This window comes from Oncorhynchus keta, chromosome 14, assembly GCF_023373465.1.
Source record: "Oncorhynchus keta strain PuntledgeMale-10-30-2019 chromosome 14, Oket_V2, whole genome shotgun sequence".
Classification (NCBI taxonomy): Eukaryota; Metazoa; Chordata; class Actinopteri; order Salmoniformes; family Salmonidae; genus Oncorhynchus; species Oncorhynchus keta.
In genome coordinates, this window is record NC_068434.1 from 32,696,777 (window position 1) to 32,715,272 (window position 18,496).

The 18,496-nt window shown below is 42.0% G+C and overlaps 3 protein-coding genes across 7 annotated transcripts in view; 2 read left to right on the forward strand and 1 right to left on the reverse strand.

Moving 5' to 3' along the window:
* LOC118393235 (huntingtin-interacting protein 1-related protein-like) overlaps positions 1–1,807 on the forward strand; it is a 33,465-nt gene extending 31,658 nt beyond the window's left edge. For all 5 annotated transcript variants that reach the window (XM_035785723.2, XM_035785722.2, XM_035785725.2 and 2 more), the window contains exons 31-32: positions 56–286; positions 439–1,807. In XM_035785723.2, coding sequence (XP_035641616.1) covers positions 56–286; positions 439–447 — 240 coding nt within the window. In that variant the 3' untranslated portion in view covers positions 448–1,807. The remainder of the gene's footprint in view (positions 1–55; positions 287–438) is intronic.
* A 2,975-nt stretch (positions 1,808–4,782) lies between these two features.
* Positions 4,783–8,943, forward strand: LOC118393237 (RILP-like protein 2). The gene is made up of 4 exons (XM_035785727.2): positions 4,783–5,321; positions 5,543–5,694; positions 8,137–8,265; positions 8,696–8,943. Exons 1-4 carry the CDS (start codon positions 5,022–5,024, stop codon positions 8,715–8,717), a joined length of 603 nt encoding a protein of 200 aa, XP_035641620.1. The 5' UTR covers positions 4,783–5,021; the 3' UTR covers positions 8,718–8,943.
* Positions 8,944–9,544: 601 nt separating this feature from the next.
* LOC118393236 (N-lysine methyltransferase KMT5A-like) lies at positions 9,545–16,751 on the reverse strand. Its single transcript, XM_035785726.2, has 8 exons — positions 16,584–16,751; positions 15,951–16,051; positions 15,660–15,810; positions 12,317–12,515; positions 12,083–12,170; positions 11,180–11,239; positions 10,903–11,093; positions 9,545–10,462 (listed from the first exon to the last, which is right to left on the reverse strand). Exons 1-8 carry the CDS (start codon positions 16,591–16,593, stop codon positions 10,252–10,254), a joined length of 1,011 nt encoding a protein of 336 aa, XP_035641619.1. The 5' UTR covers positions 16,594–16,751; the 3' UTR covers positions 9,545–10,251.
* Positions 16,752–18,496: the final 1,745 nt, after the last annotated feature.

Below are 18,496 nucleotides of genomic sequence, written 5' to 3' on the forward strand. Positions count from 1 at the left end.
TGTCTGCATACATGTGTTTCTGTTTGATTGTAACCCTCCACTAATGTATGAGTAGGTGAAGGTGTTGGAGCTGGAGAATCAGCTGGGTAATGAGCGTCTGCGCCTGGGAGAGCTCAGGAAGAAGCACTATAATATTGCAGGTGTTCCAGCAGCAGACCTCCCGGAGGGCAACGGATTGGACCCCTTGCTTGCCCCTGTTGCACCCTCCTCACCCAAATCCTCCAAGCCTAGTGTCATGAGGAAACCTGACTTGGCTCAGAAACCCAACTTAACGCCTAAAAATATGGTAAGAGAACACAGTCGCAGGGTTTGTGTTCATGTTTAGGGTAGTACTTACTGAAAAAACTGCCACATAATGCCACATTTGAAAAATACTCTTATGCTGCACCATTTAATGGTAAATTATTGTTTCAAATGTGTGTTCTCTCGTCATTGCAGTTTAGGTAGACAGCTACAAGCTAGAGAAGGACATCTTCATAGTGGATGGTTGGGTTGATCTGAGACACAGCAATCTTATGACGTGGACACAGGGTCCTTTTGAGCTGCTTCCAACCGGACAATCCTCTGTCCCAAACTCTCTGCCTATTTCTTTTGCCAAACTGGAACTTGTGCTCCCCTCTTCTTCAGCCTGGTTTTATCTCTCGGTGCTTTCTGCCTGTGAAAGAGATACGCTCTATCCTTTTTATAGATAAACCACAATGTGCCACCGAGGCGGTATTCTTTGTTTTTGTGGACCATAATGTTATCAAGAACTGAAAGGGGAAATGTTTTATGGAATTATGCAAATCGTTTGTAATGGAACAATGTAATTTTGGGTTTCTGAGCTTTTTACTTAAAGCTACTTTTAAAAGACCGTTGTGCATATAATTGTATTAGTATGGACAGGATCACTTTAACATCATAAAATGACAGAGTATTGAATTAGGCCATATCTGGGACAGCCTCTTGGTGCACATTGTTTGGTAGCCTTTTTCTGGAGTGCGTCACTGTATTTTGTTGTTGTTATTTTTCTATGTTGGTTGCTGTGTGGGGGAAGGTGGGAGACATTGGCACACATATCATGCGGGAAAGCACATTTTTACACAGTCCGTATTCAATGTCTCTGCATAAGTTCCAGGGTGTCATTCCCGCTACTTCCTTAGCTTGACCCTATATGTAATTGGGACTGTAGTCTTGTCCTCACCCCTTTCCATATCACTACATGCATGATCATCAGTAAGACCAGGGAGTTGGGTGTTTAGAGAGATCTCCCAACGCTGTTTAGGTTACTGCATTTGATTCTAGATTCGAACCATTACCCGCAGATCAAAGAACCGCTCGATCAGTAACTATACACAAGTACAATTATGTATTTTTATATACAATAGGTAATTTACTCAATAGGGATTTAATCTGCACATCACAAATTATTCTTTGCATCTCTTATGTGCACCCTAGACACTGAATGTCTCTAACACTGGGTATGTAAAACTGGCTATGTAGTTACAGGACATTGGTTAAAAATGTTGGCACACAAAGGCAATCTCTGTACTTGACAATGAACAAGTCTCACCTTTTTTTAAAGGGACTTTTTTGCTACTTTCCCAGGCTGAAAAGGGATGGAATGTGTGAGAGGGTGACTGGACAAGGGGTCTATACAGGATGTACAGTATGTTGAACCCTTCTTTTGCTTCTGGGAGCATAAAATGCTTTCCTGTTCTTTCCTCTGTATGTGTTTTATATATTAAAATCTAGTAATATATTTTAGTAAAGACTGCTGTTACTGTGGTTCCTCTTTATACATGGCAAATAAACAAATGTTAGTGTATGTTTGCCTCTTATTTTGGACACAATACTTATCATGAGCAGGTTATTATTTTTATTAGTTTATTTAGTTAATATTTTCTTGACTGCATTGTTGGTTAAGGGCTTGTACACCTTTTGTATTCGGCTAATGTGACAAATAACATTTTTATTTGGTAGCAATTGCAGGACAAGTTTTATACCAAAGGTGAGGCCAAGTTGGGTGGGTTACCAGTCTTCAATTGCTCTTTCGATTGTAACCTGGTGAGCCATATCCAAAAAATGGAAAGAGCCCTTTTCGATTTACATCATGGGATGTCCCACCCAACAATGGTGTTTCCATCAAACTGACTTGTTGCCGATAAAAATCAGTGCGTGATGACGTAGTGCACACCAGATTATTATTATTTTTGCTTACATTTTCATGTATCGAATACAAATCAAAGGTTCAATGTGTTTATCGCATTTTCAACTCTACCAATAGTTTTGTCACAAAAACTGTTGTTAAATAGCACATGTCTACTCTGGTTTTGGCACATGAGCTCTAGCCAACAGTTTGCAGATACAGTAGGCTAGTCTACATGATGAGATTATTATGGATAATATTTGTATTTTCCGAAACGGCAGTCGTGCAACAATCATGTCACCAGAATAAGACCCTCGATATTTATTGGAAAATAGCATCAAACTCATCACCACGCACTTTCACCACCCTGTCAAATTAATCATAATCTATTTAATCTGTAGTTTAAGAGGACCATACACCATGTCATCGCGTGACTCCAAATGTACTTCGATATGATGGTTATTATATAAATATTATTATATATTGATTATATCAATATTTGTGCATAAAAGGCGTTTCCACCACAATTTCTTGCATTTTGCACATAATTTTACCAACACAAAAAGATGTCGAACTAACATATTTTGTGTGCATTTATAAAATTGTACCGAAACTTCCTGTTTCCATCACAGTTGTCGTTGTATTTTATGACTACTCGCATAAAAACTGTGGAAGGAAACGTGGTTACTGATCAATAAAACAAACTTGGTTTCCACAATGCTTTTTGGGGTGAACCTGTAGCAGGACGAAGGGATGACGTTTCAGCACACTTCTGTGACATGACATTTTTCAACTATCATAATCATTTCATTAATGTAAATAAAACATTATTGTAAAGTTCATGAAGGGGAGACAAATTACCTCACTCCACAAACAAATTGTGATGGATGATAATGATTATTTGAGTAGCTTACTTCGTCTTGGTCTGGCTCGCCTACCTCGCCAACCTGAGTGCTGAAAAGAAGTCACATTACACCACAACTCTCAATAGTCATTTCATTTATGTCCCCGTCTGTGCTTCTTTGGACAGGATATTCACTGCAGTGATGCCGATGGTAGCAGCAGGGTTGATTGCAGACGATCCAACGTTACAGCCAATCAGAATATTATGTCCTTTGTATGAACTTTAAATGTATTTTCTCTCATTTTCTGATGCCATTGTTCTTGAGCCAAGCACCTCCACTGTACCAAAGCACAGTACCACGTAATCTGAAACGCAATACTTCCTTGTGATATTGTTTGCATGATGTGTGGTGGGAGTATTCTTATTGGCTGATAATGTGTAGATCTTAATTCAGATCTTTAATCAGCTCATTATAATAAATGCCATGATCATTAATACTTTCTCCTCCTTTGCCAATATACTAATCAAGCAACTCACTATTACTACCTCCATCTTCCATTCATTTCATCTTCCATTCATTTTTGGCCACATGTGCCACAAGCCACAAATCCACATGCATGATGTCCTCCCTGGAGAACTCATTGTTCTCACTTCATGAACAATCTTAAGTGTAACCAAAGTATTGCTATTGATCTCAGTAGTCATATTGGCATGGCTAGGACATTTATTGTCAGGGTGTAACCTGAGTTTTTAATTTCTCTCATTGCACCTCTCCAGGATAAGCATCTTCTCCGGAGACATGAGGCGACCAGAGGTGCCAGATATGTGGAAGAGAGGAGATTATTTGCACATGAAGCAGGCTCAGGAGGCACTGGAGCATCCATTAGCTGGAACCTATGATGTCCCATGCTGGTGGTCTCCAAGTACAAACGGTACAGGAATGGGCTTGTGGTCCGTGCACGAACAATTGTCATGGGAGTCCTTGCACCAACAATTGTCATGGGAATGTCCAACAGCCAGTTACCACCAGAGGGTGTAGGGGAGCGCCAGAGGGTGAATTATTGGAGTTCTGGTTGAATACAGTACCAAAAATATGTGCTCAGGCTGGGATAGTCAGATGACTCATATTCAGGGCGTAGTTTGACAGGAGAACTTGGTGTTTTGAGGCCTAAAGTGAGTAAGATGAATCTATGAAAAAAGTCATAAAGAGCATTATGCCAAGTGCGATTGTCAGGACAAAGTTGTCCTGATGGGACAATGAGAGATTCATTCTGGAGAGAAGAATGTGCTATCTGAGATATCCTGTGCCTTTTCAATAAATGTTTTGTTGTACAGATATGGTGCTTTATACTAGCAGTAAGTAGACTGTATTACAAGCTGGCATATTGTTGACTACCTGTGATGTGAAGATGATCAGAAGCAATTTTTTCAATAGATATGGTTTTCAACACAGTTTTCAATGTTTGCTCAATTTTCGACACTCAAACATATAAAATTGCACAGTGTTATTAATTAGTGTTAAGCTATTTTTTTCCAATAGATGCCTGTCAGTTCTAGCATATTTGTTGGCCTTGTTAATTCTGATGGTTTTATCGCTGCTTTTTCAGGGATTCCTTAAAGCTCTCTGATGACCACAAGGCCCCCTGATTGACGGAATGTCAATCTAACTTCAGACATTTAAATTCCAAGTACAAAGTTGAAAATAACGGGGAAACATCACGTGCTGTTTACCCGATTATCCGCATGGCTTCACGGTCGCCATGGAAACGTTGCTCTCTTGTTACAAGTGGCGGAACAGGCTATCGCTATTGGCTTATTTGTATGTATGTCACTGTACTTGTGTGTGGTCAACCATTAAACATTTCCATTCAGTTACTAACTTGAAGTGGCTACTGTAGCTCGCATGGAACTACATGTATTACAGTTCATACGTTTATTCTATGTTAAATGTCATAACGGTGGATTTGAGAAATCGGTCCCACCCACCGGTTGAGAAAACAAACTCGTGTTTCTTTCAACTCAATTCGGTGCGCTTTTGGAACACGAGAAATGGAAGAGTTGAACGAGTCCAAGTCCTCACCCGCTTCTGCGTTCGAGAAGGACGCATTTGAGCTGACAGTGGAAGATGTTTATGACATTTCATACGTCATTGGCAGAGATTTGTTGAAAATAATTAGTACAAGTGAGGAAGTCTCAGATTTGCAATTCAAAATTGTGCGTGTTTTGGAGATGTTTGAAACGTTAGTGAATAAGAACAACCTATCGCTGGAGGAGTTGAAAATGGAACGAGACAACTTGAAAAGTGAACTGGATAGAATCGTGAGAGAAAGTTCTGTTGGTCAGGAAGAGGTGAGTTTGATGTTTTCAGACCAGGAATCTTTAACAGTTGTGGACAGAATCGATACATTTAATTTCCCATAACGTGGTCATGTCTACCTGGACTAGGTTCTGTCAGGGTATGTAAAGGTTGTCTTACGTTTCACTGGGTTGCTATACACTCTTACTTTGCAACACAGTTGTGTGGACTCCTTTTTGTTGAGTTTATCCCTTTAATCAATATCTTCTCCCAGCAAACACAAGGACCAAACAAACTGGTGGTAGACATGAAAGATCCCAACAGACCACGCTTCACAATGCAGGAGCTGAAGGAGGTGCTTCAGGAGAGGAACCAGCTCAAGGCACAGCTATTGGTGGCCCAGGAAGAGTTGCAGCTCTACAAGAGGTAGAATACAGAGCCAGGCCTGACCAGTCCTTCCCCCCAACCAACATTTACACATGTCTATGAAGTGCCTAAAACTTAAGCGTTGGCCTGGTGTGTACCTCACTCAGGGAGTGATAGGGAAAAAATGTTCTGTTACAGCGAACATACCAAAGCACAATAAATTGTGAGATACAACATATACATTTTGTGTGATAGATTTTTTACTATAGGCATAATTGTCAGAAACCATTTTATTTCTTTCAAGGCCTCTGTAGCCTAAACCAAGCAGTCTTTAGTGCTCGGGAAATGTATACTGAATCATTTCACCCACATTTCACCCAAGAAAGTCTAATAATTCCACAGCTTTTTCATAAACTTTCACTCACAGCCTACTTTCTTTTTTTAACATTTTTATTCCCCCTTTTTCTCCCCAAATGTCGTGGTATCCAATTGTTGTAGTAGCTACTATCTTGTCTCATCGCTACAACTCCCGTACGGGCTCGGGAGAGACGAAGGTTGAAAGTCATGCGTCCTCCGATACACAACCAAGCCGCACTGCTTCACAGTGCCATCCAACCCGGAAGCCAGCCGCACCAATGCGCCGGAGGAAACACCGTGCACCCGGTCACCTTGGCTAGCGCACAAGGACACCCCTACCGACCAAGCATCCCCCGACCAAAGGGCCTTTTACCTTGGGGACCTATTGCCAATTGTGCGTCGCCCCAGAACCCCTCATTGTGTCGTCGCCCTGAATACACAAGGTGCAATTTTGAAATTTGGTTGTGCATCAGCAGTTTTCCTGCTGACCGTCACTCAATTAGTCCATGTCAGCTAACATTTTTTAGATTGCTAAGTTAGTCTAGCAGCCAGCTATCTAAACTTGTAGTAATCATGGTCAAATTACTTACTGGGGGGCTCCCATTGACTTTGTTAGTCACTCACTCAGATATCATATTAAAAACTGCAAACATTTCTCTCCACCCTATGGCAAAATGAACAAGCTCTCACAATCTCACGTTTCTCCAAACATCAGATTTTAAAGTGTTTTTGACACCCTGTGTTGTGTCGCACAGGACTAGGTTTAGGCTAAAGCGAAAGGCATTCAAAGAAAGAAATGGCTTCTGACAATACTCCTATATTAGCTTGTTGGGTGATGTGGTAAAGTCTGATGTATTTTGAAAACTGCCGGTGACAGTGTTGTTTTAAGAGTTCCCTCATTCGTGTGTTGTTGTATGCGCAATAAACCTACGGGCTGCTGTTCCCCTCTTGCTTGGCAGAGATCTCAGAAAAGGTCAAAAGTTGTGAACCTATAAATGTTTGTGGTATCTTAATCGATTAGGCTTCCCAAATTTACACTGAACAAAAAAATGCAATATGCAACAATTTCAAGATTTTACTTAGTTACAGTTCATATAAGGAAATCAGTCAATTGAATTCAATTATTTAGCTTATGTAGCTTATGCCTGCCAATACCATAACCCCATTGACACCATGGGGCAGTCTGTTCACAACGTAGACATCAGCAAACCACTTGCCCACATGACGCCATGCATGCTGTCTGCCACCTGCCCGGTACAGTTGAAACCGGGATTAATCCATAAAGAGTACACTTCTCCAGCATGCCAGTGGCCATCGAAGGTGAGCATTTGCCCACTGAAGTCGGTTATGACGGTGAACTGCAGTCAGGTCAAGACACTGGTGAGGACGACGAGCACGCAGATGAGCATCCTTGAGACGATTTGACAGTTTGTGCAGAAATTCTTTGGTTGTACAAACCCAGTTGTCAGCTGTCCGGATGGCTGGTCTCAGACATTCCTGCAGGTGAAGAAGCCAGATGTGGAGGTCCTGGGCTGGCGTGGTTACATTTGGGCTGCAGTTGTGAGGCCGGTTGGACTCGCTGACAAATTCTCTAAAACAACATTGAAGGCGGCTTATGGTAGCGAAATGAACATTCAATTCTCTGGCAACAGCTCTGATGGACATTCCTGCAATCAGCATGCCATTTGCATGCTCCCTCAACTTGAGACACTTGTGACACTGTGTTGTGTAACAAAACTGCACATTTTAGAGCAGCCTTTTGTTCCCAGCACAAGGTTCACCTGTGTAATGATCATGCTGTCTAATCAGCTTCTTGATATGCCACACTTGGCAGGTGGATGGATTATCTTGGCAAAGGAGAAATGCTCACTAATAGGGATTTAAACAAATTGAGAGAAATAATCTTTTAGTGCGTGCGGAACATTTCTGGGATCTTTTATTTCAGCACTTTACATGTTGCATTTATATTTTTGTTCAGTGTATGTTCGCTGAGAGAATGTAATTACTGTCGGTAGATTTGCTGTATTCCTCAGGGGAGGGGCACTTTGAGACAGTCCAACACTAATTCGGAGAAGTTTAGGCAGTTAGACAAATTCCCTAATTTTGCTGCTGTTCCCCTTTTAATGAAGTGCTCTGTACTTGCAGTGGGATGCACTCACAGGGCATGCATGCCATGGTAAAGGCTGACCTGGAATTTCCATCCCCTTCGGTTCCTAACACAACAGATGAGACTAAAGAAGAGGAACCAAAAGAGGAAAATACTATCAGAAAGCTGTAAGCAATGAGCTTTTTTCACAAATGAACTTTGCATAACTATTTAACATCCATAGTGAAGTGTGTGAAAAGCATGTAGTTTGAAGAGGTTGATTTACACTGAAAAAACCATGAAGTATTTCAGAGACATTCATCATGGTATCACAGGGTGGACAACCATGGGTAGTTTGTTTTCACAGTCCATCTCTGCCTTATGACCTGCTTGTGACTGGCGGGCTGTTTGTGCTGATGCTGTGTGATTGAATGAAGAGAGAAAGCAGATGTAACTGTTGCTGACCACTTCGAGGCCAGCTTGGATGTTGTGGTCAGCATTGTTATGGTCTGCACTCCCCCTTCACAAAGACCAGTAACTTCAAGGGACTTGTTGGCAAAAACAAATTGCAGAGCAAGCTTTCTCAAATGCATTCTGAACTAATGTCTTTATTTGTAGGTTTTCCTTCAGGCGGAAATGAGGACAGCCGGTGTGAGAAGGACCTAAAGCATTAACACCAACGATAAACCCAACATTTTTATGTACACGTTTTTCCTATGCTTCCTTTGTACTAGGATAATTTAACAGAATGGCATTTTAAACTCTAGAATAAGCCTTTTAAAAGTATCTCAGCATAGATGTCATGTCATTAATAATAGTTAAGGGAAAATTCCTATTTCTGCACTAGGTAGAATAACATGGTAGATGCAAACTAAACTCATGTTTCCTTGAACGTTGTACAAAAATGAGCTGTAACAGAGGATTCCTTTTCGGTTGAACATTCATCACTACTTGGTTCAAACTCTGGATGGACAGATGGAACCTTGCAAAGAGCAACATTCAAGCCGGGGTTTACAACTGTAGCCCCAGTAGAGACAGGACCTCCAAGACGACATGAGCACTCTGCCATTGGAAAGTTTTAGCAAATAGGATTTTCTTTTTATGTACACTGTGTATACAAAACATTAACACCTGCTCTTACGAGACTGACTAGGTGAAAGCTATGATCCCTTATAAGTGTCACTTGTTAAATCCACTTAATCAGTGTAGATTAAGGGGAGGAGACAGGTTAAAGGATTTAAGCCCTGAGACATGAGTTTTGCATGTGTACCATTCAGAGTGTGACTGGGCAAGACCAGTACCGTTGAACAGTGTATGGTATTAGGTGCCAAGCGCACCGGTTTGTGTCAAAGAATTGCAACGCTGCTAGTTTTTTTCCCCCACACTCAATTTCTCATTTATATCAAGAATGGTCCACCACCTTGATCTCAAACAATAGAGCAGCTGTAAAGAAAGCAATTTGAAATATTACTGTTATAAAATCACACCAAATATATTTAATCTGTTGCACGTTGTGAAATAATCATACAAGGATGCTGGACTGTTACACATCTGAATATTAATAAGCTTGCCTTTCTATGCTTTGCAAAATGAGCTTCCATGCTAGCCAGATTTATGAAAAAATTTGTCTATGTACACAGTTCATTTGTTCAAAAAGAGCAACTTACATTTAGTTCAAAATTCATTCGGATGTTTCACCCATTGCAACAAAAGCTACATCTTCAAATCAAGTATAAGCTGTTCTCCCCGAAGCCAGGAGAGCATTGACGCTCCTATGCAACATATTGTTGCGTCAACTAGAACCATACATAGCTTGATAAATTAATCACTTATATAAAAGCAACCTAAAAACAATAGCTAGTATGTTAAATATATTTCACACATCATGGACACACTGGCCTTAATATGTATAAAAACTCGATCCAAATCCAGCAATAAATTGACAGTTTTAAAAACAAATTTAAGCCATGTGCCATCTTAAAAGGTTGTGTTCCACCTTGTTCATACTGCCACCGTTTTGCCCAAACAGGCACACTTAATTTGTCTCACCGGAAAGCAGTTTGCACCTTAGGGCCAATGGAATGGATTTTTAAAAAACAAAAAGAGAACAGGTTCTCTTTTTGAAGAAATCAATGCACCTAGTCATTGTCTTGAGAGAATACTCTGGTGGAACATCAGTATTTGAGCCATGGGTGAGCACATATTGATTCCTTGCTACGATCACCGTAGTCATAAACCAGCTCTTCCTCTGCCTCAATGTCCCTTGAAGCCACCAGTATGAGATGAGGTATTCCATCCATGTCATGGAGCTTGGTCTGGCAGTTGCCATTTTTACTGTGGTTTAGCAGCCTTCCCAGGCGAGTTGATTCTTTTGTAGCATCAACACTGTAGAGGAAATGAAAGATTTGAAAACGTCCACGAGCTAGCTGACAATAGTGGCAATACATACACAGAGTATACAAAAACATTAACACCTGCTCTTTCTATGACACCAGGTGAAAACCATGGTCCCTTATTGATGTCACTTGTTGTTAAATCTACTTCAAAAATCACCAACTTTTTTTGACCCCTCAGTGTAGACAGGGAGGAGACCGGTTGAATAATGATTTAAGCCTTGAGACATGGATTGTGTACGAAAGCCATTCGGAGGGTGAATGGGCAAGACAAGATTTAGGTGCCTTTGAATGGGGTAGGGTAGTAGGTGCCAGGCACACCATTTGTGTGTGTGTAACTCAATATTAGGAAGGTGTTTCTGTTTGGTGTACTCCGTGTATGTCGGGGTTACTTAATATAAACTGAAAATGAAGTGTGTGTCGATGACTTACCAGTAGGTTTTGCTGAGATAGTGAAAATAGTACATGTAGCAGCCAGTCCCAGGGTCTTGGGCATACAGAGCCTCTCTCTTCTTGGCATCAGTCAGATGCAACAAGTCACCATGATACTCAATTACAAACTGACCCTTCTTGAAACATCTGACAGCAAACACTCCTCTTCCCTTCCCCTCTATATTTTTTACCTAATTGGGGTTTAAGTAGGTAAAAATCAAATTCCAGGTTCAGATGATATGGGTCAGTAAAATATGACTTTCATTTCAAAACCAACCTGCAGTCCTTCTTCAACTCCATGTTTTATCAGGTCATCAAGCTGTCGGTGTTCTTCGTTCTGTTGGCAGAGTGTGGTTTTTAATGAGTAATTAAAGTGACTCAATAAATATTAAGGCTGTCAAACAACACAGATAATTAAAAACATGACTCTAGTTTGAATTTACTCAAATTAGACCCTAAAGAAAGATTTGTCCATTTTAAAAGCAGCGCATTGTGTTGCTCCCGAGTGGCGCAGCAGTTCAAGACACTGCATCTCAGTGCAAGGGGTGTCACTACAGTCCCTCGTTCGAATCCAGGCTTTAATCACATCCGGCCGTGATTGGGAGTCCGGCGCATAATTACGCCGGATTGGGCGGCGCACAATTGTTCAGCATCGTCCAAGTTTAGCCAGGGTAGGCAGTGATTGCAAATAAGAATTTGTTCATAACTGACTTGCCTAGTTAAATAAAGGTTACATTTACAGGCATACTATGCTTTGATTGTAAAGGAAGGATCAATGTTCTTGAAGTTTAAATTGGAGGGTTTATAATAAGGAGTAAACATTTAAACCTGGCCAACAATTATGAATTCCACAGAAGACAATCCCTGATCAGCCAGGTCTGAGTTCATGTATGTAATACAGCCATTAGATGTAGCCTAGGCTACTTATTCATAACCATGTTCTTCAACATTAACTAGTTCAAGCTGCTACTACTAGAATTGAGAGCATTTGCTTAAATCTTGACCTGAGAATTACATTATAAAAAAAAACAACTAAAAACCACCACACTAGATGAATGGATGTCCTGTTCTGACTAAAATCATTGTAGGAAGTTTAGTGTTCAAGAGGCATCCATTTACTACAAATTATTCAGTTATAGTTGATCCTGAAGCACAACTCACTTTGGCATTATATACTGACCTTCAATTCAGCTTTGCTTTTCCTGGAACTCCGTCTAATCGGATAATAATCTGTGACCTTCCTGTTTTGGGCAGCACTGCCTTGTGCTCTGGATAAAAAGAGAATACATTATTCCATTCTGAAAAAAGCGTATGCGCCAATGGTCAGATGATCTGGTCATGAAGCGCTGGCCTGACCAACAAATACTGTTCTCCATTTAAACAAATGTTTTATTGACGTGTCAGCATTACTTACTTTTTGACTTTTTGACTAGCCCCCCCCTTAGATTTGGGCATGGGGACATCTGGCGCAAGCCCTGGGTTGGGGTGCGATTTAGGATCCTCCTCGACCTTCAAGGCAGTTGTTTCTCTGGTTCGAGGAGCCAAGCAGGTCCTCACTTTATTCTCCGCTTGCCGAGACACACCAGCTTGAGAGTTAACTTGATTCTGTCTCACTGAATAGAATAGTTTGGCATGAAGCACACTGTACATCAGACCTGGTTGCATAAGCAAAACATACTGCCTAAATAAACAGTTGTGTCATAAGACATTGATCAGTGGACACTGCTGCTATGCACACACAGGAAATTATTCTGAAGGGCACTTAACGCCGATCTCCTGACTAACAAATAATTTAGAGGTAACCAAAACATATGGAGTGCAATTGTTGCATGGCTCGAGGTCCTGGGTATGAACTCCGTCCTGTGCAACTGGGTCCTGGACTTCCTGATGGGCTGCCCCTCAGGTGGTGAAGGTAGGCAACAGCACCACTACGCTGATCCTCAACAGGGGGGCCCCCACAAGGGTGCATACTCCACCCCCTCCTGTACACCCATGACATCTCCAACGCAATCAAGTTTGCAGACGACACAACAGTGGAAAGCCTAATTACCAACGACAACGGTAAAGTCCCTGGCAGAGTGGTGCCATGAAAATAACCTCCCTCAACAAAACAGCTGATCGTGGACTTCAGGAGACAGCACGGCGCCGTCGACGTGGCTGCAGCGGAGAAGGTGAAAAGCTTCAAGTTCCTCAGCGTACACATCACTGACAATCTGAAATGGTCTACCCAGACAGGGTGGTGGTGGTGAAGGTGCAACAGCAGCTCTTCAACCTTGGGAGGCTAAAGAAATTTGGATTGGCCCATAGACCCACAAACTTCTGCCCTCCAGGACGACAGCACCCGCTGTCACAGGAAGGCCAAGAAGATAAAGGACCTCAGCCACCCGAGCCATAGCCTGTTCACCCCGCTACAATCCAGAAGGCGAGATCAGTACACATACAGCAAAGCTGGAACCAAGACACTGAAAAACAGCTTCTCTCTCTCAAGGCTATTAGACTGTTAAAGTCAACACTAGTTGGCCCCTGCCCTGAACTTCTGTCACTAGACAGCTACCACCCGGTTACACTACCATGCACCGTAAAGGCTGTTGCCCTTACGTCATGGAACACTGGTCACATGAAATAATGTTTACATACTGTTTTACCCACTTCATATGTATATACTGTATTCTAGTCAAGGCCCATCCTATAACTACTGCTGTACATATACTACATATTCTAGCCCTATAGTCTATTCATCCCATCACACAACCAAAAGTGTGTGGGCACCTGCTCGAACGTCTCATTCCATAATCATGGGCATTCAAATTGTTTTATTTCACCTTTATTTAACCAGTTAGGCCAGTTGAGAACAAGTTCTCTTTTACAACTGTGACCTGGCCAAGATAAAGCAAAGCAACAAAAAAAACAGAGTTAAACCTACAGTCAATAACACAATAGAAAAAAATATATATATGTACAGTGTGTGCAAATGTATTAGAGTAGGGAGGTACAGCAATAAATAGGCCATAGAGGCAACATAATTACAATTTAGCATTAACACTGGAGTGAGACACTGGGGTGCAAAAGAGCAAGAAAATAAATAAATAATGTGGGGATCAGGTAGTTAGGTAGGGTGTGCTATTTGCAGATTGGTGGTGTACAGGTACAGTGACCGGTAAGCTGCTCTGACAGCTGATGCTTAAAGTTAGAGGGAGATGTCTCTAGCATAAGTGATTTTTACAATTCGTTCCAGTCATTGGCAGCAGAGAACTGGAAGGAAAGGCGGCCAAAATATGTGTAAATATGGAGTCCCCCCTTTGCTGCAATAACAGCCTCCACTCTCCTGGGAAGGCTTTCCACTAGATGTTGGAACATTGCTGCTTCCATTCAGCAACAAGAGCATTAGTGAGGTCGGGCACGGATGTTGGGTGGTTAGGCCTGGCTCAGCCAGCATTCCGATTCATCCCAAAGTTGTTTGACGGGATTGAGGTCAGGGCTCTGTGCAGGCCAGTCAAGTTCTTCCACACCGATCGAGAAACAATTTCTGTATGGAACTCACTTTCTGCACAGGGGCATACCTAGCCTGAACCTTGAAAAACAGCCCCAGACCATTATTCCTCCACCAAACTTTAGTTGGCACAATGCATTGGGACAGGTAGCGTTCTCCTGGCAGCCGCCATACCCAGATTTGTCCGTTGGACTGAGAGATGGTGAAGCGCGATTCATCACTCCAGAGAATGCTTTTCCACTATTCCAGAGTTCAATGGCGGCGAGCTTTACACCACTCCAACCGACACTTGGCATTGCTCATTTCATGAAGCTCCCGACAAGCAATTATTGTGCAGATGTTGCGTCCAGAGTTAGTTTGGAACTCAGTAGTGAGTGTTGCAACCAAGGACAGATGATTATTTTACACGCTTCAGCACTAGGCGGTCCCACTCTGTGAGCTTGTGTGGCCTACCACTATGCGGCTGAGCAGCTATTGCTCCTCGACGTTTCCACTTCACAATAACAGCACTTACAGTTGACCGGACTGACTTGTTGGAAAGGTGGCATCCTATGATGGTGCCACATTGAAAGTCACTGAGCTCTTCAGTAAGGCATTCTACTGCCAATATTTGTCTATGCAGATTGCAAGGATCAATTTTAAACACCTGTCAGCAACAGGTGTGGCTGAAATGTCCAAATCCACTCATTTGAACTGGTGTCCACATACTTTTGTATATAGTGCAGCAGAAGGGGGGCAATACCATATTTAAGGCCCAGGATTTTTGAATGAGATGTTCGATGAGCAGGTGTCCACATACTTTTAGTCATGTAGTGTATACACACTGCTCCTTCTAATATTTAGATAAAATATTTATTTTACACATGTGTATTAATGTATATAGACTTTTTTTCCTACTGACTTGTTAATTGTTTACTCCATGTGTAACTCTGTGTTGTCTGTTCACACTGCTATGCTTTATCTTGGCCAGGTCGCAGTTGCAAATGAGAACTTGTTCTCAACTAGCCTACCTGGTTAAATAAAGGTGAAATCAAATTAAAAAAAATATTACTGCACTGTTCAAGCTAGGAACACAAAACAAGTATTTTGCTATACCCGCCATAAAATCGGCTAAATACGTATATGCGACCAAGACTATTTTATTTGACATGTGGTGGGTTAAAGGTTTTATTGAGACAATAATCAATATTGTATGGTTTAGAAAACAAGATGGTAGAAGTCCATTGTCATTATTGGTGGTGGATGGAAATGACAAATGGTGGGTTACCTTTCCCTTGCTTTGATTTCTCAGTTTGTAGAGTCAATTTCTCAGGAACATTTTCCTCTTGGCTGAGAGAACTTGAGTTGTTGCACAGAGGAGATTTGGGTTTGCTGGGACTCCAAAAACTTGGTAAAGTGGTCTGACCATTACCTGCATCCTGCAACACATTAATGTTTTCATAATGGGTCAATGTATGCAACATGCACTGGTGTAACTTAGCTAGCAAACACCTGAAAAGTATTGATGACCAATACCAGTCTGTATTAGTGCTATATTTCCAACACAATAGCAAGTTACCCGATTAAATTCTGGTTTATTTTCCTTTGTCTCCTTTTCGACTTGTTTAGGCTGAAGGGTTCCCTCGGGTTTCTTGTAGGTGGTCCCCATTTTTTTCTTCCCTTTGAAAGCAGTCGTGTCTGGAGGTTAGTTAGGTTGACCTTGATAAAGCCTACCATATCAATAGCATATCCAAGGGTTATTTTAGCTAGCTAGTTAGTTAGTCCCCAAAAATTGGGGATAAAAATAAACAAGTAGGGCACCGGAGCAGAGCACATAAATACAAAAACCACCATACAGAAAAATATTAATAAAATGAGGACAGATCGCATTTCATCATACATCAAATATTATTTGTACTAAACAATGCTCTGTTACTAGCTCTGTAATTGAGGCAATTTAGTAAAAACGACAAATTAATCGTTACTTGAAAATGTACATTTACGAATGAATATATTCATCTCAAATGTAGCTTCTCAATTTTATCAAAATAAAATACATTTAACGTCTCTCTCTAGCTTACTTTTGTCAAATTAGAGACAACGTGCTACCACTGTACTAAGTAACGTTAACGTCGTTGGCTAGATACAGTAACTAACGTTGGATAACTGACTAAAGTTAACTTCCTCAAAACATCCCTGTTTCGCTACTTACCTTTCGCCATTTCAACTCTACAAAAACTAGACAGTATATGCACAAATTTGCGTTATAAGTTATTGCAATGTTCGCGTGTTCCTCGTTACGTTACACTGGCAAACAAACATAACCAGAAAGTCACCACCACCCACCGTGCCCACAATAACAACTATTTAAAAATCGAGCTACTGCGTCCCTGATTGGTTAAACACTACTCTGGTAGCATGTGATTGGCATGGCGCGAAACACACGTCAGACGCCAAAATGTATCTAGTTTCTTTGAGTTGTCTGCCCTTGACGTGATAATAAAAAAAAAACGAATTCGTGCATTGCAAATCTATTCAAAATCTCAGTAAGCAAGTAGGCTACATCATGTTTCTGTTTCCCCAATATGTGTCAATTGATATACACTGCTCGAAAAAATAAAGGGAACACTAAAATAACACATCCTAGATCTGAATGAATGAAATATTCTTATTAAATACTTTTTTCTTTACATAGTTGAATGTGCTGACAACAAAATCACACAAAAATTATCAATGGAAATCAAATTTATCAACCCATGGAGGTCTGGATTTGGAGTCACACTCAAAATGAAAGTGGAAAACCACACTACAGGCTGATCCAACTTTGATGTAATGTCCTTAAAACAAGTCAAAATGAGGCTCAGTAGTGTGTGGCCTCCATGTGCCTGTATGACCTCCCTACAACGCCTGGGCATGCTCCTGATGAGGTGGTGGATGGTCTCCTGAGGGATCTCCTCCCAGACCTGGACTAAAGCATCCGCCAACTCCTGGATAGTCTGTTGTGCAATGTGGCGTTGGTGAATGGAGCGAGACATGATGTCCCAGATATGCTCAATTGGATTCAGGTCTGGGGAACAGGCGGGCCAGTCCATAGCATCAATGCCTTCCTCTTGCAGGAACTGCTGACACATTCCGGCCACATGACGTCTAGCATTGTCTTGCATTAGGAGGAACCCAGGGCCAACCACACCAGCATATGGTCTCACAAGGGGTCTGAGGATCTCATCTCGGTACCTAATGGCAGTCAGGCTACCTCTGGCGAGCACATGGAGGGCTGTGCGGCCCCCCAAAGAAATGCCACCCCACACCATGACTGACCCACCGCCAAACCGGTCATGCTGGAGGATGTTGCAGGCAGCAGAACATTCTCCACGGCGTCTCCAGACTGTCACGTCTGTCACATGTGCTCAGTGTGAACCTGCTTTCATCTGTGAAGAGCACAGGGCGCCAGTGGCGAATTTTCCAATCTTGGTGTTCTCTGGCAAATGCCAAATGTCCTGCACGGTGTTGGGCTGTAAGCACAACCCCCAACTGTGGACATCGGGCCCTCATACCACCCTCATGGAGTCTGTTTCTGACCGTTTGAGCAGACACATGCACATTTGTGGCCTGCTGGAGGTCATTTTGCAGGGCTCTGGCAGTGCTCCTCCTGCTCCTCCTTGCACAAAGGCGGAGGTAGCGGTCCTGCTGCTGGGTTGTTGCCCTCCTACGGCCTCCTCCACGTCTCCTGATGTACTGGCCTGTCTCCTGGTAGCGCCTCCATGCTCTGGACACTACGCTGACAGACACAGCAAACCTTCTTGCCACAGCTCGCATTGATGTGCCATCCTGGATGAGCTGCACTACCTGAGCCACTTGTGTGGGTTGTAGACTCCGTCTCATGCTACCACTAGAGTGAAAGCACCGCCAGCATTCAAAAGTGACCAAAACATCAACCAGGAAGCATAGTAACTGAGAAGTGGTCAGTGGTTATCACCTGCAGAACCACTCCTTTATTGGGGGTGTCTTGCTAATTACCTATAATTTCCACCTGTTGTCTATTCCATTTGCACAGCAGCATGTGAAATTTATTGTCAATCAGTGTTGCTTCCTAAGTGGACAGTTTGATTTCACAGAAGTGTGATT